The 27,079-nt window shown below is 38.7% G+C and overlaps 2 protein-coding genes across 2 annotated transcripts; both read right to left on the reverse strand.

The window, feature by feature from the left end:
• Positions 1 to 1,438: 1,438 nt before the first annotated feature.
• LOC149843497 (YTH domain-containing protein ECT4-like) lies at positions 1,439 to 11,826 on the reverse strand. Its single transcript, XM_089999863.1, has 10 exons — positions 11,626 to 11,826; positions 9,281 to 9,372; positions 8,180 to 8,244; positions 7,842 to 8,004; positions 7,668 to 7,753; positions 5,543 to 6,022; positions 4,902 to 5,462; positions 4,104 to 4,316; positions 2,436 to 2,594; positions 1,439 to 2,165 (listed from the first exon to the last, which is right to left on the reverse strand). The coding sequence occupies exons 2-10, from the start codon at positions 9,306 to 9,308 to the stop codon at positions 2,022 to 2,024; spliced, it is 1,899 nt and encodes a 632-aa protein (XP_089855989.1). The 5' UTR covers positions 9,309 to 9,372; positions 11,626 to 11,826; the 3' UTR covers positions 1,439 to 2,021.
• A 3,532-nt stretch (positions 11,827 to 15,358) lies between these two features.
• Positions 15,359 to 25,686, reverse strand: LOC149843498 (YTH domain-containing protein ECT4-like). Its single transcript, XM_089999864.1, has 10 exons — positions 25,423 to 25,686; positions 23,710 to 23,800; positions 22,628 to 22,692; positions 22,279 to 22,441; positions 22,106 to 22,182; positions 19,375 to 19,833; positions 18,689 to 19,276; positions 17,713 to 17,925; positions 16,336 to 16,491; positions 15,359 to 16,056 (listed from the first exon to the last, which is right to left on the reverse strand). Exons 2-10 carry the CDS (start codon positions 23,735 to 23,737, stop codon positions 15,913 to 15,915), a joined length of 1,893 nt encoding a protein of 630 aa, XP_089855990.1. The 5' UTR covers positions 23,738 to 23,800; positions 25,423 to 25,686; the 3' UTR covers positions 15,359 to 15,912.
• Positions 25,687 to 27,079: the final 1,393 nt, after the last annotated feature.

Below are 27,079 nucleotides of genomic sequence, written 5' to 3' on the forward strand. Positions count from 1 at the left end.
ATCAAGACAAAACAGCTCATTTTTTACTTGGCAACAGTTGGCCTACGTGGTAGGCCTTGGCATGTTTTTAAGCTAAAATATTGTCATGTGAGAAGGCACCCAAAGTTCCTGATCTCTCTGTTACCAAGTTTGGGTGTCACTGGATACATAACCAAGTTCTCAATCTGCAGAGGGTCTGTTTGTGACCAAGCTCCCAAGCTCCAGCATCTCTGATTTGGATCCCAAAACACACATGAAATGTTCCCGAACATTAAACATTCTGGACATAGTTCTTGAACTTGTTCACTGATGCCAAGCGTCGGCCGAATCTAAGGGTGTCGCCTTAAGAACATAAATAATTAAACACCTATGGTACCCAGACACTCCATTTTGCCCTCTGTACCCGTGTCAACACGTGTATGCCCGTGTCCACATACAAGTTTGTATTTAATTTATAATAAGGGATAATATTTGCTACCCTTGTAAGAACCCTTGATGAAAAGTTCCAATTCATTTATTCATTGTTTGAACATCTGACCCTGGAGGGCAGCTTGGGTGCAATCACATTGAAGACTTTAGTGTGCCCCGCTGCACCTGATCGGACCTCCATCTTCTGTTGGGCCATGCAGCTGACAGGCTATATACCCCAGAGATGGAGGGTGGTCAGGAGGAGCAGCACACTCAAAAGTGTTCAATGTAATTGCACCTGATCTGCCCTCGTGTGATCTACATGTTTGGTTTTAGCAAAAACTGATCCCTGAATCATGTGTTTCTTAGGGTTGAAAAATCAACAGCTTATAATAAATCCAATTTCAACTATAGAAAATTAATATTTTCATATAAAAAAATACAATCCAAGAGTTGATAGATGAACACATCCAGAGGATCAGATTTGTTAAAAACCACCACTCAGTAATAGTTTCAACTAAGGGGCTCCTCGCTTACAGAGTAGCAAACATTATCAGGAAATATATATATAAATATATATATATATATAGAGAGAGAGAGAGAGGTGTTCCTTGGGCCCCCTTTTTTAGTTAGGTCTCATTAGGCCCCTGCAAAAACCATGGTTTTAAGTACTTTTTTTACATCTATTCACATCTAACACCGTAGATGTGATATACAGGTTTTTCTGATGATCCAAAATCAATGGCTATGAAGGTATCAGTCCTTCCTAGCTCAGAAAAATATATTGTCGAAAAAAAAATGATCAAAGAGTAGATTCTCACTAATCGAACAGTATGCTTGGTTCTCATATATATATATATATATATATATATATATATATATATATATATATATATATATATATATATATATTAATGAAAATACACCTGGATGCCATTAATTAATACACAGCCGTACAACTCTATAATGCACAGCGTCATCAGCACGAGTTTCTCTCTCTCTCTCTCTCAAGGACTCGATGAACAAAGTCCAAAAGACAGAAAAAGGTCTATAAAAATAAGGAACTTGTGAACAATTTTATTTTATCACGAATATTGCATTCACCTTTTTCCACTTTATTTTATCGCCCTTACATGACTTTTGGTACAACAGACCTTTCACCAGATCCAAAAGGCTGTGTTTCTTCCCTCCAAAGCACAGGCATCCCAACTAAAAACCACCCTTGTGCTCACACCCTACACAACACTCACCCACACTATCCCACACCCACACAACAGTCAGCCACGCATACCCACACCCACGAGCTACTTAATTTCTACACCCAGAAAGAAGAATTGTAAACAATAGATGGAACGCAGGAAAAAAAAAAGACCAGATAAATGGATACAGTGATACACCCCCAAGGGACAAGACGCGATCAGAGGCACTGAATCTTGATTTCTTATGATACACTCGGGCGTCTTCAGATTCAAAGGGCCAAGTACGTGCCTGAACGGCTTGGTTATATAATCAATCGCCTCTACGGTAAGCAAAACACAATTTCCGGCAGTGCACATGATCGGCTACCACTCCAACCGGTTTTGAACGCTCGTCCAACTGCTTTATATTAGAAGTCCCAGCATTACCAGCTACGCTCATACTTTTGCATCAGCATCTGCTGGTTGAACATCCTTGCTATTCTTTGAGGCAGCTGAGCCTGTCGACTGACCATTGTTGGCAACAACAGGCTTTGAGATACCTGCCTTTGCCGTTACTGGTACAGCTTCATCGGCTTTTTGCTGAATATCAGTTAAATATATATACATAAATAAATAATTGCCGCAACTGTACATTAATATATCGACTAAATAAGGTAGTAAGGTTAACATTGACACGATTGAACAATTATGGTTTTGTCAATCATAGAATCACTATCTGCAAGTTAATTGTAGACAGGATGTCCAACACAGAGTTCGCTTTTGAAACATGCCGTGTTGAGGAAAAAACTGATTATTTCAAAGAGGAATTAAAATTTAGGCTGACGGGAATAAAACAAGTTATTAATGTACCTGCGCTGCCAGCTCCAAATGAGGATTAGGCAGCCGAATCCTCTTGTCCTGCATTGCTTTCTGCCGACTTTCATAAAAATCAAAGTCATCTAATATGGACGTCTTGGATGAATAGTTCTTGAAAATTCTGAGCATTTCAATACCCTGAGGATATTTCACCTGAAACAAAGAACAAGAATAAAACTTACTGGCCCCAATCAAAAGGATATTTACTCATATCTTTTCCCCTAAGGGCACGTTTGTGTCATGGAAAGTGGGTTGTTTTCCGCGGAAAAGTATCGACGGGCATGACAACACAAAGAGTGGAATCATGCATTTTCACGGAAAGCCCCTGACAGGCATGCCATTTTACACACTGGAGGTGGGTTTTCCGTGAAAATGGTTCGGGGGGGGAGAGAGATTTTATTTCCGCAGCAGTGGAATCCATGGAAGGGGGTGCCACGGCACCCCATTCCATGACATGCAAACAGCCCCCTAAAGGAATGGTAAGCAGCACAGTCAAAAGCTAAAAAACGTGTTTGATTGGACCCGGTCAGGACTCAAAATGCAGGCTGGTCTCTTCACAAGGACTTTAAAAGGAGGGTTCCAAGAAAATGGGCCCTCAACTCATCCTAACAAATGGTGCCTGGAAAGGTTGACTAAAGATGAATCATGAGACTACGTGCAGATTATAGCTACTACATTCTATCACAACGCAGAAAGCCTATAGGTGTTTGACCAGAAGGACTTCATACAAACATTAAGCCAACAGTTCTCTTTCTTTAGCAAATATCAAAGGCAATTTTTCAGTACAATATAAAACTTTTTTATCAAGGGAAGTGTTGGAAAATTGAACCAAAAATGTTAAAACATTAAAAATCTACAAGAAGGCCATGATGCTAATGCTATTAAGATATACTGAAATAAACTAGTTGGTACTAGAAGGCCATTGTATTTTCTCAAAACATCTTGAGAAATTCAAAAATCTATAAACAATCACTGTGATATGCACTCATCATCACCAGCTGGCTCTAACGTGCCAAAGACGTACATGGCATATCGTCTCTTCAGACGAATAATTGAAGAAAAAGAGCAGTGGAACAATCATTCAAAAGTAAGGGTGCACAAAGAGCCTAGCTTTTTGTGGAAAGCATGAGCTCCACTGGGGCTCGATCATTTACATAAATGAGCCAACCTTGAACCTACAATAGGCTCATCAGCTAAACCAAATTAAGCCTAAGTGCCACAGTCAAGCTGGTTAAAGATCATTTAAACTTGTTTTGTTTAAACACATGCTATTTGTTGGTCATATATATTAGTGTATGAAGATAACAAAGCTTTAGGGTGTTACTGTTACCCTCTCATGTAGAGTTGGGGGCTCAAATCCCACGCTTCTATTACATTACCTCTGCATTAATACAGACTGTGTTCAACCTGGCCCAAGCAGAGTCTATCTCAAGCTTCATGCGAGCAAGGTTAAAGCTCAAGCAAGGCTGAAAGTCGGTTCATATGAACCAAGCTTTTCATCAACAAGCTGGGATCAGGTTCAAGAATACTCAAACAGTCAAAAGGAATGCAAAAAGGCTTCTTCTAAGAACATTAAACTCCAAAAAGTAAGGTCTTTTGGACATGACTGATACATGCCAACAAAACCATGAATGTCGTTAGCTAGCCATTAAAGAAGCATACCTCCTGAGTGTCCCTGCTATTAGTTACAGGCTTGTTGTCATTATTCTCCAGTATAATATGCCGGAACTGTGGATTTGGGATATCTTTTATAATATGCCACTTGACAGGGAAAAACCCATTCCACTTGTCTTGCTGCCAAAAATCCATGTTCTTGTTAAAATCCACCCTCCCAGTCATCTCAGCCACTCCACAAAATTGACCACTTGCATTCACCTGTAACCACAAACCTAACAGGATCGGTAACTAAACTCACATTTGAACTACTAGCAAGTACATAGAAAAAAACATGCTTAACTAGTAAAATTTTCATTGTTAACTTAACAGACACATGAACTTGGCTCTCACAGTCTCACTCAAACTATATAAACCAGCTGAGATGTGGCAAGCACGTTCCATAACAAAATTATACAACATGAGATAAATTTACAGTTGAAGACCGTTCTAAACTCTTGAAGCACAAAATGTTTGATATTCCCATTAAATACGCACTGCATATATGCATATCCTTGAGCCACTTACGATAAGCCCAAGTGCACCGTTTCCTTTGATTGGCTTATCAGTTTATGGTGTTTGGCTCAAGTGTACATCTCGTTAAGCCCACAGAGGTAGCAAGCAACCTGAGCTAAAGCTGCTTTTTAAAAGAACGTCTGGCTTACCAGCAATAATTACCACTAAAAAAAGAATTAACAAACAAGATACACATACAAATGCCATATATTGTGTGTATCTTTCGACTGAGACAATGTTATTGTATAGCTTTAAAAGAAACAAAACAGATAAATGCAGAAGTAACTATACCGAGTAAAAGAGGAACACAGGACAGGTCAAGTTTGCTTTCTCCTTGGTCCGTTCCTGAGCATCTTGGTACGCACTGTCAAGCCTCTTATTCCCATTGGGTGTGCTTGCCCAAACATTGTACTTAATGCTCTTATGAATGTCGTCCTCGCTATAGGACTTGATCACAAAGAAGAGAGCTTGATCATACATAATGGGGAAATCTGGAAGATTGTACTGATCCCTCCTTATCACATTAAAATTGTTGCTTTTGCTGTTATCCCCAGAACCCAGACAACCAACCACATCCACATCAGCTATCCAAGAATTCCAGCTGTTATTTGTTCTTGGGCCTTTATTCTGTTCATTCAAGAGGTCAAAATCACCGATTCCAATTGACTTGCTTCTTGCTTTAAGTTTTTCACTCCCAGCCCATCCTTGCCCATTTGTTTTGAAACCCATCGAACTATTTGAATAAAGCAGCCCTCCCTTACTTGGGTTGGAATACGCTGGGAATTTGGTGATGGGAAAGTATCCCTTTGCAAGAACAGCCGTAGGCTGAAAACCAGCTCCAGGCTGTGTGACCTAAAAAATCAAAGGAGAGTATGAGAGAGGGTGTGATGAGGAAATAACACAAGTTACACAACATTCAAATAAATAATTACCTTGTTCCCAGCCTTCAGAGATTGATTATGAATGCTGGCAACAGGTATACCTCCTTGACTGGATGTCGAATCGGATGACGGTGGTGAGGCTTTAGATTCTAATTGTGTACTTGACTTTATATTCTGTGTAGGTTTTACATAAGCTGAAACTGAAGTCGGGTTTGAGGCAGAAAGAGTTGACTTTGGACCGGGAGGCACTGGACCTCCACTGGTGCCATTTATTTGTGCCCCATCAAAAACGAAAAGAGATGGATCCCAAGAATAAGCTGGCATTACTTCAGACCCGTAAGGTACTGGAGGTGGAAGATACCCAGGTGCAGCAACTTGGGGGAACAGTGGGCTTGGGAAATAGGACTGTTGGCCCAAAAAATGACCATCAACACCAACCACGGGCGGAGACAAATATGGATTTAATGGAGGTTGAACATATCCATAGCCAGGGATATAGTATACAACTGATCCATTTTCCACTTGAATGCCCTGGATGAGGAAATACATAGTTAGATAACCCAAAACTCAAACACTAGAAGATGACATTTAAATACAAATCAACAGATCACAGCTTTTTGCTTTTCACAAAAACATAGTTCCAGGCAGTTCATAATAAATCATCTTAACCTTATGGAACCAGTATCTACTGAATAACCAAGGAGCTAAAACACTTTAAACTGAATATCCTGTCACTGCTAAAATAAGCAGTTTAATGGAATTTAAACGCTTTGGCTTTCTTTCTCATCCAATTTGTTGTCAATAGTGATGCGGCCACACACACACAAACAAACCCAATGACTAACTCAAAATAATTATAAATAAAAATCAGAAATTTGGCAATGATCACATGTAAGCTCATCATTCAAACTAGTGTGACATGCACAGAACCAATAAAAAAAAGAACACCAAGAAATATACGTCAACCACTACTGTACAGCAAACTTGTGCCCCATGTCACACAAACACTGAAATGAGAAAGAGGATATGACATGAATGTGCATCATACAACATGAGAGCTTTGTAAAACTAGAAAATGTGTTTTCCATAGTTTACTCAGTAGAAAACATGTACTAGATTATGTCCTTTTTATGCTCAGATGTGTTCTGTAGTGAGAGAAAAAATGAACATCTGTTTCGCACTAAAATTTGGCAATAGGAGTAGACAGGCACAAACTGGACATTTTCAGAAGTTTTTTCTTTTTTTTTCTAAAACCAGCGGTACAGATGTGATTGACATGCTTCATTTTGTTTTGATGCAAACATGCTAAATGGGTTTTCCAAGGTTTTTTATTCTATTTTTAGTGACTGTACAGATATGATCTATGTCCTTGATTTTATAGGGATCAACTCTTGGAGTGCTCCATTCCGACAAATGGGTGGATTTTTATAAGGTTCGAAGACTCAACAGTCCAAAATCTTTGAAAAATTTTTAGACTTCAAATATCATTTTTTTAATCAAAAAACACATGATCTGAGTGTCAATTACTAGTAAATCAACCATACCGAACAGATCTATGGGGTCAGAATCGCAGAAAAAAAACACCAGAAAAGCCAAAAGCCCATTTAAAATGTTTCATTATCATATTTAATTTAGCTGATGTTTTAAGCAAGCTGAGTAAATACAGACGTTTTAAGCATGCTGAGTAAACGAGCAGGTAAATACCACTTTAAGAACCCAAAATAAAGCAAAAATATGAAGACATCTACACAAATTAAGAAAGATATTGAAAGGAATAAATCAGGGAAAAACCAACAGGCGATCTTCAATATACTGAACAGTCATACTAAGATCAAAAAATCACATAAACCATCACCATAAAATAATATAAAGCTCCAATTCATATTCCAAACAAACAAAATCACATTCTTGCAGTTGAGAAGGGATCATCCAATCCACAACTGCTCTCTTGAACTTAATCAAGACTGAATCGAAAATCACAGACTTCACTGACTCAGTTTATATTTTCACTAAAAAGTAGAAAAAAGCATATCCACGAGAAGATAATATGCCAAATAGCCTAAATAGAATGAAGAAATTCAAATAACACAAAAGAGAACTGTATATGGCAGGAAAAAGGAAGAAAACATGTAGATCTTCATATACTCCAAAAGATGCAGAAGGCATAGCAACTTACGGGATATTGATCATATTGTAAATCTAGCCTGTCAACCCCAAGAGTGTAGCCCTGATTAACCCATTCGCAAAAAGAGCCATCATATCCTGAATACATGAATAGCATTTTAGGAATAGCTATACCAAAAAGAAATCAACCATAAATTCCACTATTATTAATTTTCATGGCACTGACCAGGATAATAATATCCACAGTAATTACTCGCTGGATAATACATGCCCTGCTCTGTACTTATGGACTCCTGATCCGCATCACTTCCCTTGGTACTAGTAGTAGCATCTACTGTTGAGGATACACAAGAGGTTGCATCACATTGACTCCCATCTTTTGCAGGAACCTGAGAGGATGCATAACGATAACTAACACAAACCTTATCATAATAATAAAGAAAGAGTGAAGAGCAGAAAAGGGTGGGGCAACGATCAAGAGCCCCAAAAGAAAACCAGAGAAGTAAAACAAGAGACCAATTCCACAGATGCAGTGTGAACATGATGAAAGGAATAAATTCATACCATTTTGGAATCAGCAACTTTTGAGGTTGGTTCAACTTTCAGATTTTGGATCATTTCTTCCAAAGCTGGACAAGAATATGTCAAGGTTTCCACAATAGAAAGGTCAGCCATCAATACTATGGAACCAACTGCGTCTTAAAAAAAACACTATAGAACCAAACAAAATACAGTTCACATTTTGGATACCAGCTCAAACGGATATTCAATAGTTCATAATAGAAACCAAAGATACAGAAATTTTTGTAATATCTATAATTTGCCAACACCTAAATGCTGATCACAATGATGACAAATCTTTTCTTGCCAACAGGGTCTCCTAACTAAATGCCACCAGAAATTCGGATCAGTCATCAAAAAGACGAAAGAAATTGGAGAAATCCAGACAACAAGCCAACTTGATCCTTTCTCAAGGAAATTCATGACACCATGATTCCGAACCTCTTCACATTTGACAATAAAACATCTCCAAATCTGAGGCAGCAGATACACAAACATGACGACTAGACCATCCCAAAATCAAGGTAACACCATACTACCGAAACAATTGGTCAGACTAGCTGCTGACAAGTGCCTAGGTAAAAATGAAAACGACCTCCCAACCTGATACCTTGCCCAACCTAAGTTGTCAGATCTTCTAACAGATGCAAGGAACATAACGGAATCCACAAATACTGAAGCAACCACTGGTGGAAAAAACGTCTTAATACATCAGCCAATCAAAAATGACAGATCTTTCAACAGACGTATGTAACAATAGAATCCACAGAAACTGATCCAATCAGTGGTCAAAAATGTTTCTCAACATGGCAGAGGCCTAATTACAGATTAAAGAGGGACAGTGTTGAGAAACAGAAAAAGCCAAACCATAGTAACCAAAACCTAAATGCACAAGCAAACCCTATTCCTACAACAGGAAACAGGAGAAACCAAAATAGTTTAGAAGATGAAAATGAAATTCAGATACACATGGTAAGAAAAAAAATCCATGAAACAAATAACCAAAAGAAATCAAATTTTAAGTACAGCTAACAAATCCACAAGAATTTAGATTCTCGAAAAAGAAGTACACAGAAAATAATATGCCACAAACAGAAAGGATACGCTTCTCATTTTGTATTTCTGTTGCCATTAAGTTACACCAAAGATCCCCACAGAAAAAGCCTTTGTTACCTCCCTCCAGCTCTACAACACCACTGCAACCAACAAATGACAAAGAAGGTTAAAACTCCAAACAGTAGAACCTAAACCGCCCAACACAAACTTGCATCTGTCAAGCAAACAACCATTATACTAACAACCAAGCACCAAAAATAACCTAATTTAGATTCCAACAATCCCAACAATGAGAGCAGGAAACTATAACACATGAAAAAGAAAAATAACAAGAGATGGAATCTGAGAAGTCATCAAGCCTCATTCCAGAAAAATGCATTTGTGAGGTGTAGTCTGATCAGGGCATTTGTTTAAGTACAGAATGCCATGGGTTTGAGTCCCTTCACCTTGATGCCTACTTCTCAAGAGAAAGGATTTACTGGGCCAGAGTGAGTTGGGGTCTAGAAAAGCAAGTGGGGTTGACAGAGGAGATGCCTGCACGGTTTATAGAGGAAGGGTGGTAGTTATGATCTTCTTGATTCTTGCAAGACGGAACAATGTGCAGCTCCAATGACTCCATAAGAAGTCTCTAATGAATTTGTTAGATTTAGACTGCCTCTGTGTTCCTGAAAGGCTCATTCATCATTCAACCGGAATGTTTAGGGCCAACTGATATCTTATGATGAATAACTCATTTTCAGTCGGCAAGGCATTCTTCTATCCAGATTGGCAAGTACCCTGAGCATCAGCCTTTTGACCATTAGGATCAAATGCCAACACCTTGATTATTAGCAAGGTTAGCATCAATGACCGTTTCATGGGCACAGCTAGTATCTAAAAAGTTCTTCATTAGCTAAGCTCTTCTAAATGATGTATTAAACTTTCATGGTCAAAATTTTAAAAAACCATTGAAACCATCCTCCAAATATTTCTCCGTGATCACAGCTCAAAGGGGAAGGACCAGAAACCCACCAAAGCAAATAGCAATGACAATGCGAGAACCATAGACCCATCAAACATAATTTCTTTTTCCAACAGAACAAATCGGTACCAAAAAAATCGAAAATCCGTGGTTTGATTGGCCTTCAACCAGCAAAATTATTGCATTCAAGGCTCTTCAAATTTACAGGAAGGTGAAACTTTTGCATTATCAGTTTCAGCACAAGAGTTCACAAAAATTTACAATATATGAATAAAAGAGGAAACAAAGAACTCATGAAACTACAATGAGATGAATCTAAAGGCAATTTTATATAAAAGAAAAAAAGTGGCAACAGAAACAGCCTTCAATCAACACAAAACTTCTCCAGACAGAGCACAAATGGATAGAGAAATGGTGATCACAATGAAGACTGCAACAGAACAACAACAATGACGCTGATCACGTCGACAATAAAGAAGAAGGAGCAATATAAAAACGACTCAAACTAAAAGAAGAAGATGAAAAACGAAAATCAACAAAATTCAAGCAAGCGGCTTGGAAATGTTTTTAAAATGAAAAATAAGCTTATCCAAACAAACCGCCCATAGGCAAAGAAGAGCCTGCTTACAGAGCCCAATTCAACCAGAAAAACCAGTAAAAGCCGCCCTAGAAATACCTTGAAAAAATCATTGAATTAAACGAAATCCGGGGAGAAACTCGTCATAAACCCGAAATTAAAAGACGAAGTCCATCAATGAAAATAACGAAAGAAATATCAGGATATCAGAAAATAAAAACATCCGAAACGAGAGAAAACGAGAGAGAGATCACAATAAAAAAATTTGAAAATTCAGCTCTCCGAATCAAAGAAGAAATCGGTAATCCGAACCGACTAGATCCAAATATACAAGATAATAACGGAAAAGGATATTTTTCTCATGAAATGCAAATTTATAAGAATAAAAAACAAAAACAAAACTTTCCCAGTTAACTAAAGTTATCAGTCTTCGTAAAACCGATTTCCAGAAAAAAAAATCGCTCCTACTGAGCCAAAACTTCCGTCATCAAAAGCGCTCCAGATCTTCCTAAACTCCTTCACAAAAACCGCTGAAACCGTCATCAAACGCCAAAAAACCACCTCGAAATCCACTCGCCGATACCTAAAATCGCTATCAAACGCCCCCAACACCTCGAAAACCACTAACCGATTCATAAAACCGCCATGAAACATCGGAAAACCTTCACGAAACCCCCAACCGACACCTAAAAACCCAGGTAAATCCGTAAAACGACTCATTTTTCGTAAAACCCACCTTCAAACGAATAAAAAAAACTATTCAAATCCAGCCGATACACGCAACGATATGGAAACCACGAAGAAGTATCAAAACCACCAGAAAGATAGAAAACCTCTTGGAAAAACCATCATTACCGGTGAAAACCACCTTCCGAACCACGAAACCACCTCAGTTCAGGCTTAAAACCGCCTGGGAAACCTCCTTTCCTGGAAGAACAGTGCCAAAACCGCTTCTCCGCTGGCCGAATCCGACCGAACTCCCACGAAACCACTTTTGGTAAGCAAAAGCGGGAAAAACCGGAATTAGGGTTCGGAGGAAAACCAGCCAAGGAAGAGAGAGAGGACAGCACGACGACTCATCGAGAGACAAGAAGGTAGAGGAGAGGAAGGAACGGCGGTCATGCGTCCACGTCACCGACGACTCCTTAATTGGACGGTCCACATCTCTTCGTGTTGCGTGGACGCCGTTCTTAGCCGTTCGATGAATCGGAGAAAAAAGGAAACCACCCGAACTGTATGGTTTGTAGTAGCCCAATATGTATGGCCTTTCGTAAATTCTATTTTCGAAATTACGGAAATAGCCTTGTACGGCACACTGAATGCGGACTTGAAGGGGTACCATTGACTTTGGAAGAAGACGAAGTTGAGCTTCTTTTGAAGAAGAGGTCGGGTCACATCCAGATCTATATCCATTATCCCCAGCACTCGATCCGGGAAGTAAGAATGAAATAGAAAGTAGAGCCCGTGGGGGTGATCATATTCGGACCCAGGACAAGAGTTAGGCATCTGGATCGGGAATCGACATTCGGGCAGAACTGACTTCGAGGTTTCGGATCGGATATCCCCTTCAAACCTGATCCATTGACACGTCTACCCGTCGGTGGAGAAATATAATATCATATGCTTTGGGGTATTATTGTCATTTAGTAAATAAATGGAAGGGGTCGGATTCTTCGGAATTTGTCTTTTGCCATCGAAGCTAGAGGACCTTCTAGCTGCTTAATACCTTAAAATGACTAAATTACCCTTTTACTTTTCAGTAAAACCCTTATTTTTTTTAGTAAACTACTAGCAATGAAAAGGTTTATTTTTTTATTTTTGTTTCCCTTTGTAAAAAAAGTGCAAGCTTTTATTTTTTTTATTTTCCTTTTTCAGAATATATTATATATTTTAAATTTAAAAAGTCATATTTTTATGTCCAGATCTGCTGGATGTGCAACGCTTAATAAATAAAAAAAACTATGTCACACCCAGCGGTAAAATCAGATAAGTTCTGAAGAATCATGTATTTATGATTTTCTTCTAGAGAGGACGGTACAGTGGTTAGTATTTTCTTCTTTCTTTTTTAATGGTAAAGGATAAAAGAGTCATTTGCAAAAAATATAAAGGCTATTGTGAAATTTTACGGAGGGGAGAGAGTTGCTTGGGGACTAAGATTTCGTAAAGTCAAAGAGAGAGTTGGGTGGCCACGTCATCCATCTCCCGCGTCCATCTTTATCCTCCCACGTGGCGACGTCCACACCGTTCAAAAGTACCGGCAATTTCAAGATGGAGCGAACACGACGCGACTGGCGGGTGGATCCGGACTCAGGACCAGACTAGCATCCAGGTCCCGCACTAGAGTGGGTCATTGGGAGTTGGAACCAGGATCCGACTGGCTAGAATATCTAGGGACGTAAACGGTTCGGATTCAGATTGGATATGGCCAATACCAGATTCAACTAACAAGACGTTGGCTAAATGGATTTGTATTTGGATTCGAAACTCATACCATATCTGTTTTTTAATAAATGTAAGTCCCTTCTAGATCCGATTAGTTAAAATGGTTCGTTTTGCTTTGGTTTGCAGTGTCCAACCCATAATCAGCAATACGACAAACGGCAAAAAATCATTACGCGTTCAAAACTGTTTTGTATTAAAAAAAAAAAGACAAGACAAAAAAATCGCATCAGCAACTGGATTATAAAAATTTGATAATAATATTTATGGGTTTAATTCTGTTTTAACTTTATAAATGATGTCCAAAATTGGGCATAAGCATGAGATTTTTTGCCTCGTTTTATAAGTCAATCTACTTGTAGGAACAATAGGATTTAAATAATCCAGCATGCTTCAAACCCGAGATCCGGTGAAACTTGATCCATGTTGAAGTTTTTGTTAGAAGCATTTCTTTATACAACCTTTCATTTTGCAAATATTTTTTGCAAAAAGTGCATTGCATTTTTTTTTCTCCAAAAATAGCAATTTACTTCGGTTTTAAGGCTCTGTTCGTTTCATTCCCATGAAAGGGAAGCCCCTTTCATAGGAAAGACACGTCTCCTGAGGAAATCCTGACACTCTGGATTCTTCCCGTGGAGACTTTCCTAGGGCGCAGGTGTGATGTGTGAAGGAAGTTTCAACCAATGTTGTGAAAATCAGTTCACTAGGTGAATCGGTTTCTTAAAAAAAACAGAGAATTAACTCATCTTGAATCCGAAGATTTTTTGTTAAATAATAAAAAACATGAAAATAACAGAATTTGGCCGATTCTGAACCGATTCTTTCTTAAATAGACCGATTTTTATCGATTCATATGGTTTGAGCCAAAATCGGTCGATTTGGTGGGGTTCGAATCGACCCTGGTTCCAAATGGGCTAAGGAAACCTTTTCCCCGGACTGGTTTCCACACCTGCCGCATTGGATTCTCTCCTTTAGGACTTTTAGGGTTCGCTTGCTTTATTCCAACAGTAATGGGAAAGGCATCCCATGATGGAAAGGCTATCCCATGTGTGAAAAGCATAAGTAAAATCCATTTGAAGACACCCCTACCGAAAAGAAAGTCATTTTCCCTTGAAAGTGACGCTCAAGAGGGAAAGTGGATCCACATAAAGAGGTCTGAACACCTCTTAATTAGTGGTGTCAACCGGTCCGGTTTGGTTGGGATCCAGGTGAAACCAGACCTGACCCCAATTTTTGGGTATGATTTTGTGTCTAGGTCATAGTCTAATCAGATCCACCATAAGAGAAATCATACCCAGACCCGATAAGAACTACATGAACCAGACCTGGGCCATACCTGGTAAAATAATATTTTTTTATCATTTTTACATTGAAAAATTGCTGGTCTTAATCGAAACTCTAGTTGGGCCCAGGTCTGGTGTAAAATTTCACAAACATGCATGTGAATGAATCAATAAGTCAGGACCCAATAAGAACAGATTCAAAAAGGCCTAAATCCACGCCATATATAAATACATATATAAAACATGATCAGGTTCTAAAAACATGATCCAAGAGTCGAATCCCACTCTATCGAACATGCTGAACACATCTAACTGTTCAGATCAATCACAAAACACTTACAATCTATGGGGCAGAACAAGAAATGGGGCCTAATATATTATCATATATACATATAAAGAGAGAGCTAAAGTAATGATCTACTTCGGTCCTTTAAACCCCTTAAACAATCATTGTTTTTGGTATTTTTTCACATTTAACACCATAGATGTGTGATTTATAGGTTTTGTTTAGTGGGAACAGGCTTTTAAAATATCTGACCTGTATACAAGTTTTTCCAGTAAACCAAAATCAATGGCTACGAAGGCATCAATTTTTTCCGACTCATAAAAATACAAAACCTTATTTTGGTGTTGGATGTGAAAAAAATAGAGAAAGCTTATATTTTTGAAAGGCCAAACATGGCAGAACAAGAGCATTACTCATATATATATATATATATATATATATATATATATATAGAGAGAGAGAGAGAGAGAGACCTAAAAGGGGGGCTTGCAACCATGGACGCAGGCTGCTCCACCAAGACAAATTGAGCAAGCAGTCACAACACAGAAAGGTGTAAAAAATAGGAAGCATTGTGCACACATTTATTTTACCATGGATATTGCATTCTCCATTTTATAACCATTTTTTTAACCTCTTACATCATTTTTGGTACAAAAGGCCTTACCCACCAGATACAGAAGGCTTCTTCTTCCCTCGAAAGCACAGGCATCCCAACCAAAAACCACCCTTGTGCTCACACCCTACACAACACTCACCGAGTCATACCCCACACCCACACCCACACACTCATAGAGCTACCTGTTAATTCTTACACCCAAAACACCAGAAAGAGAGAAGAATGGTAAACAAGAGAAAAGATGAAAGGCAGAAACAAAAGGACCAGGTTACTTAATACACCCCGCAGCTCTCCCTGATCTGAAACAAAAGGAGCAAGACGAGGCTATCAGAGGCACCGCATTTTTCAGACACAAAACGGCCAGAATGCTCCTTGTCTGCTTGGCTCTGTAATCAATCGCCTCTACAGTAAGCAAAATACAACTTTCCGGCACTGCACATGATCCGCTACCATACCAGCCGGTGACGAACGGTCACCCAGCTGCTTTATATTAGGACTCCAGTCATTACCAGCTCAGATCATACTTTGGAATCAACATCTGCTGGTTGTCCATTCTTGCTCTTCTTTGAGGTAGCTGAGCCCGTCAAATGACTATTGTTGAAAACAATAGGCTTTGAGATTCCCACCTTCGCTGTTGCCAGTACAGCTTCATCGGTTTTTTGCTGAGTATAAGTCAAAAAACAAACATAAACCACTGCTGCAACTGTGCAGTAATATACCGACTAAATACAGTAATAAGGTTAATGCCCGACACAACTGAACAATTAGGGTTTTGTCAATTACAGGAAAACACTATCTGCAAGTATATTGTAGACAAGATGTCCAATACAGAGTTTGCTTCACAAACATTCTGTGTTAAGAGGGGGAAAAACTAGTTTTTTTAGATGAATTAGAATTTACACCACGAAAACAGTAAAAAAAAACAAAGGTTATTGCAATACCTGCGCTGGCTCTAAGTGAGGACTAGACAGCCGAATCCTTTTGTCCTGCAATGCTTTCTGCCGACTTTCATAAAAATCAAAGTCATCCAATATGGACGTCTTGGATGTATAGTTCTTAAACATTCTCAGCATTTCGATACCTTGAGGATATTTCACCTGAAACAAAGAACAAGAATTAAACTTGTTGGCCCCACTGAAAAATATTCTTCTTTTTCTTCCCAAAGAGGGCGTTTGCTGGCTGGGGGAACTTCCCCAGGGGAAAAAGTGGCAAGGGGGGACTTCCCCAGGGGCAAAAGTGGCAAGGGTGACCTCAGGACTTCCCCCCCCCCCCTCATTTTTGGGAGAAATTTTACCCCCAAAGTGGGGAAAAGGAGGAGGGATGTTCCCCTGTGTTTGATAGGGGTGTGGGCCCCACTGAAAACGGAGAAGTTCCCATTTTCAAACACGCCCTAAAGGAATGATAAATAGCACAGCTAAGAGTAAGAACTGTGCTCAGTTTGACCCACTCAAGACTCACGTTGGTCAAATGGACTTAGAATGAAGGTTCTTAGAAAACGGACACTGGGTAAAATCCCTTAATGACTGGAACCATGCTACGTATCCTTAACAAATGGTGCCTGGAATGTTTAGCAAACGATTAAAAAGAACTTCATGGGGGTGAATATCGAAGGCAAATTTCCAGGACAATTAAAAAGTGTTTTAACAATGAAAACATTGGAAATGTTAAATAAAAACGATTAAAACATGGAAATTTTTAAAAACTGAATTTATTGTGGAATATCTCACCACATCCATGATAGTATTACTATAAATTGAACCTAAATAGTACTTAAAAAGAGGTTTTGCATTTCTCAAATCTATAACAGTGACTGCAATATGCACTTATCACCTGTGCACAAAGAGCCTAGCTTTTCACAAGCAAGAGATCTCCACTGGGGACTGATCACTTGAAGACGAGCCGAGCTCGAACTACAATTAGGCTTGTCAGCTTAAACAAACCAAGCCCAAGAACCACTCAGGATGATAAAAGCTCCATTAAGCTCAGTTATTGTTTTTGTTTAAACATAATAAGCTATTTATTGGTCGCACATATTATAGTGTATGACAATGACAAAATGAAGTTGCATGTGGTACTAATTAAGGTGTTACCCTCCCGTGTGAAGTTGGGGGTTCAAACGCCGGGCCGCTATTGCATTACTACACGGTTAGTTCAATCTGGCCCGAACTGACTGAAGTCTATCTCGAGCTTCACCTGAGCTGGTGAGCACTACTCAAAAATAAAACACAAAAAGGATCCTTCTAAGAAAATTAGACTCTGGAAGTAAGGTTCCCTTTAGACCCCATGAAGGAAGTCAGAGAACCAACAAAGAAGCATACCTCCTGTGTGTCCCTGCTATTAGTTACAGGCTTGTTGTCATTATTCTCCAGTATAATATGCCGGAACTGCGGATTTGGGACATCTTTTATAATATGCCATTTGACAGGGAAAAAACCATTCCACTTGTCTTGCTGCCAAAAATCCATATTCTTGTTAAAATCCACCCTCCCAGTCATCTCAGCCACTCCACAAAATTGACCGCTAGCATTCACCTGTTATCACAAAATCAAAAACAGGATCCGTAACTGATCTCACATCTGCAAATACCAAATACATACTGAAAACTCATGCCTGACTAGTAAACTTTTCTTGCTTAATGAACAGACACATCAACTTGGCTCTCGCTCAAACTATATAAACCAGCTCATGTGGCAAGTTTCATGACAAAATTATACAACAAGATGAGATTGATTTACAGTTCAAGACCATCTAAACTCTAGAAGCACAAAACATTTGATATTCTCAATAAATATGTAATAAATATATGCATAACCTTGAGCCACTGCTAGAATAGGCCAAAGTCCACCGTTGCCTATGATTAACTTGTCTGTGTATGGAACTTGCCACAAAGGTATATCGCCTAAGCCAATGACATAGCACGCAAGCTCAGCTAAGGCTGCTTGTAAATGCACATCTTGTTTACCAGCAATAATTACTACTGTGAAAATCCCAGAGTTCAACTAGTAAATTCCATGTATAAATTCCCTACACTTGGGAAACGTGAGGGGAAACGGTTTCCCATAGCATGGAAAATGCATCCCAGAGCATGGGAAATGTGTTCCCCATGAATTTTTTGGCATTTTCCAAACGTTTAGGAAATGCAGTGTTTCCCGTTTCCAAAACCGTTTCCCAGGAAACACATTCCTACTTTCTTTTATAGTTTCCGGTAACCATGATTCTGACTGACATAATGTTACTTTATGGCTATAAAACAAAACAAAAAAAACAGCAAGATAAATGCACAAATAACCATACCGAGAAAAAAAGGAACACAGGGCACTTTGAGTTAAATTTCTCCTTGCACCGTTCCTGAGCATTGTGGTATGCGCTGTCAAGCCTCTTATTCCCATTGGGTGTGCTTGCCCAGACGTTGTATTTAATGCTCTTATGGATGTCATCCTCACTATAAGACTTGATCACAAAGAAGAGAGCTTGCTCATACTTGACAGGGAAATCTGGAAGATTGTACTGGTCCCTCGTTATCACAGCATTAAAATTGTTTGCTTTACTATTATTGTCTGAACCCATACATTCAACCACATCCACATCCACATCCACATCCACATCCACATCCGAAACCCAAGAATTCCTGACATTATTTGTTCTTGGGCCTCGATTCTGTTCATTCAAGAGGTCAAAATCACCGACTCCACTTGTCTTATTTCTTGCTTTGAGCTTTTCACTTCCAACCCATCCTTGCCCATTTGCTTTGAAACCCATCGGGCTACTTGAATAGAGGAGTCCTCCCTTACTTGGGTTGGAATATGTTGGGAACTTGGTGATGGGAAAGTATCCCTTTGCAAGAACAGCCGTAGGCTGAAAACCATCTCCCTGCTGTGTCACCTGATAAATCAAGGAGAATATGACTATATGAGAGAGGGGGAGGGAGGGGTGTGATGGAAATGACTTGCTTTAAGAAGTACCTTCAAATAAAATATTACCTTGTTCACAGGCTTGGCAACAGGAATACCTCCTTGATTGGGTAGTGAAACTGATGATGGTGGTGAGGCTTTTGCCTCTAACGGTGTACTCAACTTTACAGTCTGTGTAGGTTTAAAATGAGCCGAAATGGAAGTCGGCTTTGAGGGAGGAAGAGTTGACTTTGGACCAGAAAGCGCAGGACCTCCACTGATGCCATTTATTTGTGCCCCATCAACAATGAAAAGAGATGGATCCCAAGAATAAGCTGGCATTACCTCAGACCCATACGGAACTGGAGGTGGAAGATACCCAGGTGGAGCAAGTTGGGGGAGAAATGGGCTTGGGAAATAGGGCTGTTGACCTAAAAATTGACCATCAACACCAGCCATAGGTGCGGGCAGATATGGACTCAATGGAGATTGAACATATCCATAGCCCGGGAGGTAGTATAAAACAGATCCATTTTCCACTTGAATGCCCTGAACGAAGAGACATATAGTTAGATCACCCAAAATTCAGTCAATAGGAGACATCAAACAAAAAAAAAATATTTCACAGCTTTTTGCATTTCAAAAAAATGTGGCTCAAGGCAGTTCATAATAAACTATCTTAAACCCATGGAACCAGTTATATACTGAACCAAGGAGCTAAAGCACTTTAAAATAAATAAATATCTAGTTACAAAACAAAAAATAGTCAGTATAACAGGCGTTTAAATGCTTCAGCTTTCTTTTAAATCTCATTCATTGTCAACAGTGATGACGCACATACTCACACACACAGATGATAACCCAATCATTGACTCAGATAAACTATATATCAAAATCAGAAATTCACAATCATTGCATGTAAGGGAGCAAAACCATCTGCCTATCCAATCAATTAGAGAAGAAGAAGAAGAAGAGGAGGAGGAGGAGAAGATAATCAGCTTCTTTTATATGTTAATTTCATATTTCTCATAATTTTTAGTATTTATTTGAGATTTTCTATTTCTTATTGGTTGTTGCTTCATAGGACATTATATTTTTCAGTTTTCAAGCTATATAATTAGTTTTCCAGTTATATAATCAGTTTCTTAGTTACTTTTATATGTTAATCACATATTTTTTAGTATTTATTTGAGATTTTCTATTTCTTATTGGTTGTTACTTCATCAATACAGCATTTTTTATTTATTTGTATGTTTAGATAGTTTTTTTTAAGTTTTAAGTTTTAAGTTTTCAAAAAAAAAAACTGAGGCTTACGCCTCGCCTCAGTTTATGGTGGAGCGCCTCGCTACGCCTCAACGCTTTTCACAACACTGGTCCAGATTAAACAAAAAATGCTGTAAGTCTCCAACTAAGATTTTTGGCAGGCACCTAACATTGTCCAAATGAATCCCTGCAACAATTTTGGACCTGTCACACAGGTGCGGATGCAATACCAGGGATTTGGGGGTGCAGAAGCACCCATGTCACATAGGTGCTCAGATAAGTTTGTGTGTGACAGGATTGGACCTTTTAGAAGCAATGAACTCCAAAATCAGACAGTTGCAAGAATTGTGTACATTAGGCCAAAACCAGGATTTCACGTACAAACAATACCAGTTATTCGGTTCACAGAATATGAATCAAAGAATACAACTGAATGCATGATTTGCATACAATTAAAAGAGGTACACCGCTGACAAGGATGACATAAAACCTAGACAAGTCATCCATGGACGCGGGCAATAAGGTAAACAGCTACACTCAAAGCAGCCGAGGCCCAAGAATCAGACGCCACACAGACAAAGAATCAGGTGGTTCAGATATCACATTGACAGAGAAACAGGTTGTTTGTGAGGTCTATAACAGTGCAATGTGACACTGACAAAGCTATATGCACAAATATTGACACCAAGTGACTAGGTCAGAAATGGAAATTAATCTATAAATGGTGGAATTTCAGGACGTGGTGGTATGTTTGGACCGTTGAAAAAAAAGGAAATTCAGTGGTATGAGTTTTTTTCGTGCATGCTCTCATCCAAAGAGACATTTAAGCATGCACAAGGAAGAAATGATCCAGGGATGACCTTACTTGGATTGGTCAACATAGACTTGAAATTTTGTAGTTTTTCATATTTCTATCCCTCTTTGTTCCAGGCAACTTCACACAGCCATATCTTAAGATTATTATTTGCATTTACCATTCTCAAAAGAAAATATTAGCAGCAAGTGGGAAGAAAAAGATAGATGAATTGAGGAAATGAGCTAGCAACATATTGTTTTAAGAACCCAAATAAGGCCAACATCTGAAGATTTCTACCCATGAAAGATAATGAGATCCACAAATCAATGGCAAACCCAACAGAGGATTTAGAATAAACTGAACAGTCATACTAAGAATAAAAGGTTAACATAAACTATCATGCAGAAAATAATATAAACCTCCTGTTTGTATAGCAAAGAAACAAAATCACATTCTGGAAGTTTAGAAGCAAAGATCATTCAACTCAGAAGTCCTTTCTTGAACTTCATCAATATCATGTGAAGCAGTTAGACAGATGAACAGAAACTCAACAGCTCCAGTGGCTCAGTATAATTGTACAAAAAAGATATGGAAAAACATTGTCAGGGAAACTGGTATGGCAAAGAGCCTAAATTACGAGAAATAAATGAAGCGACCAAGATAAAGAAAAAGAAAAAAAACTGTATAACTTCAGGAAGAAGGAAGAAAGCATGTAGATCTGTATATACTCCAAAAGACAAAGAAGATACAGTATCAACTTACGGGATATTGTAAATCTAGCCCATCAACCCCAAAAGTATATCCCTGATCACCCCACTCCCCAAAAGAGCCATCAAATCCTGAAAATGTATGAATATACGAATAGCATTATGAATAGCCATGTCAAAAAGAAATTGACTGCAAATGTGATACCTATTAATTTTCCTCGCACTGACCTGGATAATAATATCCATAGTAATCGCTTGCTGGATAATACATGCCTTTCTCTGTACTTACAGACTCCTGATCCGCATCACTTTCCTTGGCACCACTAGTAGCATCTCCTGTTGAGGATACACAAGAGGTTGCATCACATTGACCCCCATCTTCTGCAGGAACCTGAGAGTATGTATAACCATAAGACACACAAAGCTTTCCATAAGGATTAAGAAAGAAAGAGAAGGGCGGTAAAGGATGGGGTGACAATCAAGAGCCTAAAAGCAAACCAGATAAAACAAAAACATGTTCAAAATTTCCAATAATGCATATACACTGTGAACAAGACAAAGGGTATAGAATTCGTACCATTTTTGTATCAGAAAGATTAGAGGATGGGTCAACTTTCAGATTGTGGATCATTTCTTCCAAAGCTGGACAACAGTAGGTCAAGGTTTCCACAATAGAAAGGCCAACGATGAACACACTATGTAACCAATTGCTTCTTCACAAAAAAAAGGAACCAGCCAAGTAGAGTTGTTCACAAATTGGATACCAGGTAAAATGAATATTTCACAGTTTGATGTAGAAATTAATATGATCAGGCATCTAAAAATAGCCAACATAAACACCTAAATCCATTCTTGATGTCATGGTCCACCAAAGACTAAATAACATTGGGAATTTTGATGAGACACAAAAGACACGGTCAAAACCAAGTAACAAGCCACACTTGATCCATTCTCAAGGAAACTCATGACACTCTGATTCCAAACCTCTTCATATATGACAATAGAACATTTTGAGTCAGAAGGAGAAAATACACAAACATTAGGACTAGACCATCATAGAATCCAGGTAACACCACACTAACACAAAAAATAGTCAAACGAGCCGTTAACAGATGCCAACGGAAAAATGAGAACAACCCAACCTGCAACATGAGCCAACCAAAGTTGCTGGATCTTTCAACAGATGCAAGGAACATAATGCAAACCACAAATGTTGATGCTACCATTGGTGAAAAAATCTCCCTTCAAACAGGAGCAAATCAAAATTACTGGATCTTTCAACAGATGCATGTAACAATAGAATCCACAAAAACTAACGAATCATTGGTGAAAAATGTGGCTTGACACAGCAGAAGCCTCATTACAGATTAAAGAAGAAGGAGAATGGAGAGAAACAGAAAAAACAACAATCCAAACTGTATTAGTAGCATATTCACCAAAACCTAAATGCACAAACAACCCCTATTTTCCTACAAGAGAAAAGAAGAGAAAGGTAAAATGATATTCACATACCCTCGATAGGCAAAACTTATCTATAAAAGAAAGAACCAAAATAAATCAAATTGTAGGTAGGGCTAACTAAACAACAAGAATACTAGATCCTAGAAAGTCGAAAAATTACTACACAAAAAAGAAATATAACACAAACATAAAGGATACACTTTTCCGTTTGTACTTCTGTTGCCATTAAGTCACACCAAAGATCCCCACAGAAAAAACCTTTGTTACCTCCCTCCAGTTCTACACACAACTGCAACCAGCAAAGAAAAGCAAAGATTAAAACACCAAGCTCAGAACCTAAACCGCCACCACAAACTTCCATCTGTCAAACAAATAACTTATCCCTTTTTTACACTAAAAATAAACTAATTTAGATTCCAACAAATATAGAGCAGGAAAATATATCACTGATGAAAAATAAAAGAAATGGATTCTGGAAGTAGTCTGGCTTCATTCCAGCAACTGCATTTGCATCTGTTTTGAGTACAGAGTGCCGTGGGAGTGAGTCCTTTCACCTTGATACCTGCTTCCTAAGGAATAGAAAGGGTGGAACCTGGGACCAGGGGTATCGAGTCGTACAAGATAGGGGGTTGTCAATTGACAGAGGACATTTACGTACTATTCATAGAGGAAGGATCTCAAATGGTCACTTAAGAAGTCACTATTGGTGCCATACCAAGTCAATTAATGTCTACCAAATTAAAGAGTTCACAGAGAATCGAATCTACAACAAGATCATAGAACCTAAAGGAAATTTATACAAAGATAAGTGGCACCAAAAACAGTCTTCAATCAAAACAGAACTTCTCCACACAGTTCAAACATGGATAGAAAATTGATGGTGATGACGATGAAGACGTCGATGATCACGACGATGAGACAAAAAACTAAAATCAACAAAATCCAAAGCAAACGCCCAGGAAATGTTTACGAAATAAGAATACTCTCATCAAACAAAACCGCCACAGGCAAAAAGGAGCAGTCTTACAGATCACCAGTGACCCGACTAGAAAAAACCAGTAAAAACCGAACCCTAAAACTACTGCGAAATGACAGCAAACACGCTTCAGATTTCAAAATAGTTCGTGAAATAATATAAAATTATTGAAAAAAAATGAAATCACGGAAGAAGATCGTCATAGACCCCTGCTTAAAACACGAAGTCTACAAATCAAAACAATAAAAGAATTATCAGAAAAAATTTATCAGAAATGGAAGAGAAAGAGAGAAAGATCATAATAAAAAAAATAGACAATTCAGCTATCTGAGGCGAAGAAATCGGTAATCTGAACCGTCCGGATCCAAGTATATAAGATGACACAAAAAAAAAAGGATATTTTTATGACGAAATCTGCCTTTGTTAGGATAGATAACAAAAAAACAAAGAAACCTTTTCAAATTCCATAAAATTATTAGTCTTCGAAAAAACGAATCCAGATAGAAATCCAAAAAAATGACTTCCACTGAGTCAAAACCTCCTTCCTTCATCGAAAGCGCTTTAGATCTTCCCAACATCTTTCACGAAACCGCTAACAAAGACCTGAAACAATCATCAAACGCCGCAAATTCTTTTCGAAAACCGCTAACCGGGACCTAATCTCTATCAAACACCCCAACCGCTAGCCGATACCTAAAACCGTTATCAAGCGTCGCAAAACATTTACCAAACCGCTAACCGGCAGCTAAACCCGCCATTATAGCCTTCAAAAACCGGATAAATCCATAAAACCGCTCCCTTTAGCAAAAAGCACCTTCGAACGAACCGAGAAACCTATTCAGATCAGCAAACACACGCGCGAGAATACGTAAACCACCAAGAGGAGTCAAAACCGCCAGGAACGATAGAAAACCACTCGGAAGAACCATTATTACCAGTGAAAACCACCTCCGGAACCACGAAACCACCTCGGATCCGGTTTAAAATCGCCCTGGGAAATCTCCTTCCCTGGAAGAGCAGGGCCAAAACCGCTTCCCGGAAGGCCGAATCCGCCCGAGCTCCGACGAAACCACTTTTGTTAAGCGAAAAGCGGGAAACAAAGAAACGGAATTAGGGTTCAGAACTTCAGAGGAAAACCAGCCAAGCAAGCAAAAGAGAGAGAGAGAGACAAAAGGGAAGCACGTCTCCTCGGGGAACTAGAAGGACAGGTGAAAGACGGAACGACGGTCATGCGTCCACGTCACCGACATCCCTCGTATCGGACGGCCCTCATCTCCTCATTTGTGTGGACACCGTTCTAGCCGTTGGATGAGCTGGAGAAAGAAAGGGAAGCCATCGTAACCCAATAAATACGGCCTTTGAAATTTAAACTTAATTTCCATTCACTGAAATTACTGTATTACCCTTATGGGCCCCATTCTGTTTGGATAAGGGGCATCATTGACCTTGGAAGAAGACGAATTTGAGCTTGCACCGCCTCCTTATTATAATAGGCCTCACCCAGATCCATATCCATTATCCCATAGGCTAGTTCAAACCAGGGAAGCAAATGTTTCGGATCCGAAACAGCCAAAAATTGCAAAATCTCTATCCTAGAACCCACACAATCTAAAAAAAACACCGAAAATTCGATAAAATGTTTCTTATCAATGACGGATCTAAGATTTCCCTTAAAGGGAGCAAAACATTTTATAATAAAATAAAATATAAAGAGGTGCAATATAAATTTTTATATTTTGTTTAAACGAGAAAATATATATATATAATAAAATAAAATATAAAACAAAATTATAAAAATGGGCAATATAAATTTTTATATTTTGTTTAAATGGGGCAAAAAAATTTATAATAAAACAAAATATAAAACCAAAATCTTAAAACTTGTGCTTAAAAAGAGAAAAAAATTCAAAAACGTTAAGAGGGTCTCGATCCCCTCTCCTCGGCCCCCCTTTTCTTAGTGGATAGGTTTGGCTGGTTTTCTAGCGAGTAGGTTTTGATTTCCGAGGAAAAGGAAACTATAGTTGGAAGTTTAACCCAAACAAGCTTTCAAATTCATAGGGATCTAAGTTAAACAAACACTTAACCTCTTGCTCGAAGGCCTAGCTGCATTGGCTCTGCCTGCCCTACTTATGATCACTGTCCTCGCACCCTAAAATTCCGTGGATTAGATTTGGTGGCCAAGGTTCAAAATTTTCTAAAAGGAAGGGGCCGGCAACAAGCTATTTTGGAGCAGTCCAAATAGAGTTGTTGCAAGTCAGTAGGATTCGAGTATACAGTAGTATTATTGGATCTTGGTAATTGGATTGAGTGTGGCCATGTGAGATCACAATGGAATCCAAAGAGGCCCATTAGAAGCTAAGGCCCCCACCCCATTGTGCCAACCCCCCATTGAAGTCATGAGGAGCATCCCTTGCTGCAAGGTTGAAATTAGACTTACTCTCTAGTGAATATGGGTTTTTACCAACAGAAGGCCTTTTGATGTGAGGTAATCACAAATTGTAAAAAAACCTAATAATATATTGTGTTTTAAAATCACTTTTATTTTTTAAATATCTTGTTTTTTCAAGTTTTTGTTTTTGTTTTTGTTTTTGT

The sequence above is a fragment of the Nuphar pumila genome, chromosome 3 (genome assembly GCF_984573655.1).
Source record: "Nuphar pumila chromosome 3, dmNupPumi1.hap1.1, whole genome shotgun sequence".
NCBI lineage: Eukaryota > Viridiplantae > Streptophyta > Magnoliopsida > Nymphaeales > Nymphaeaceae > Nuphar > Nuphar pumila.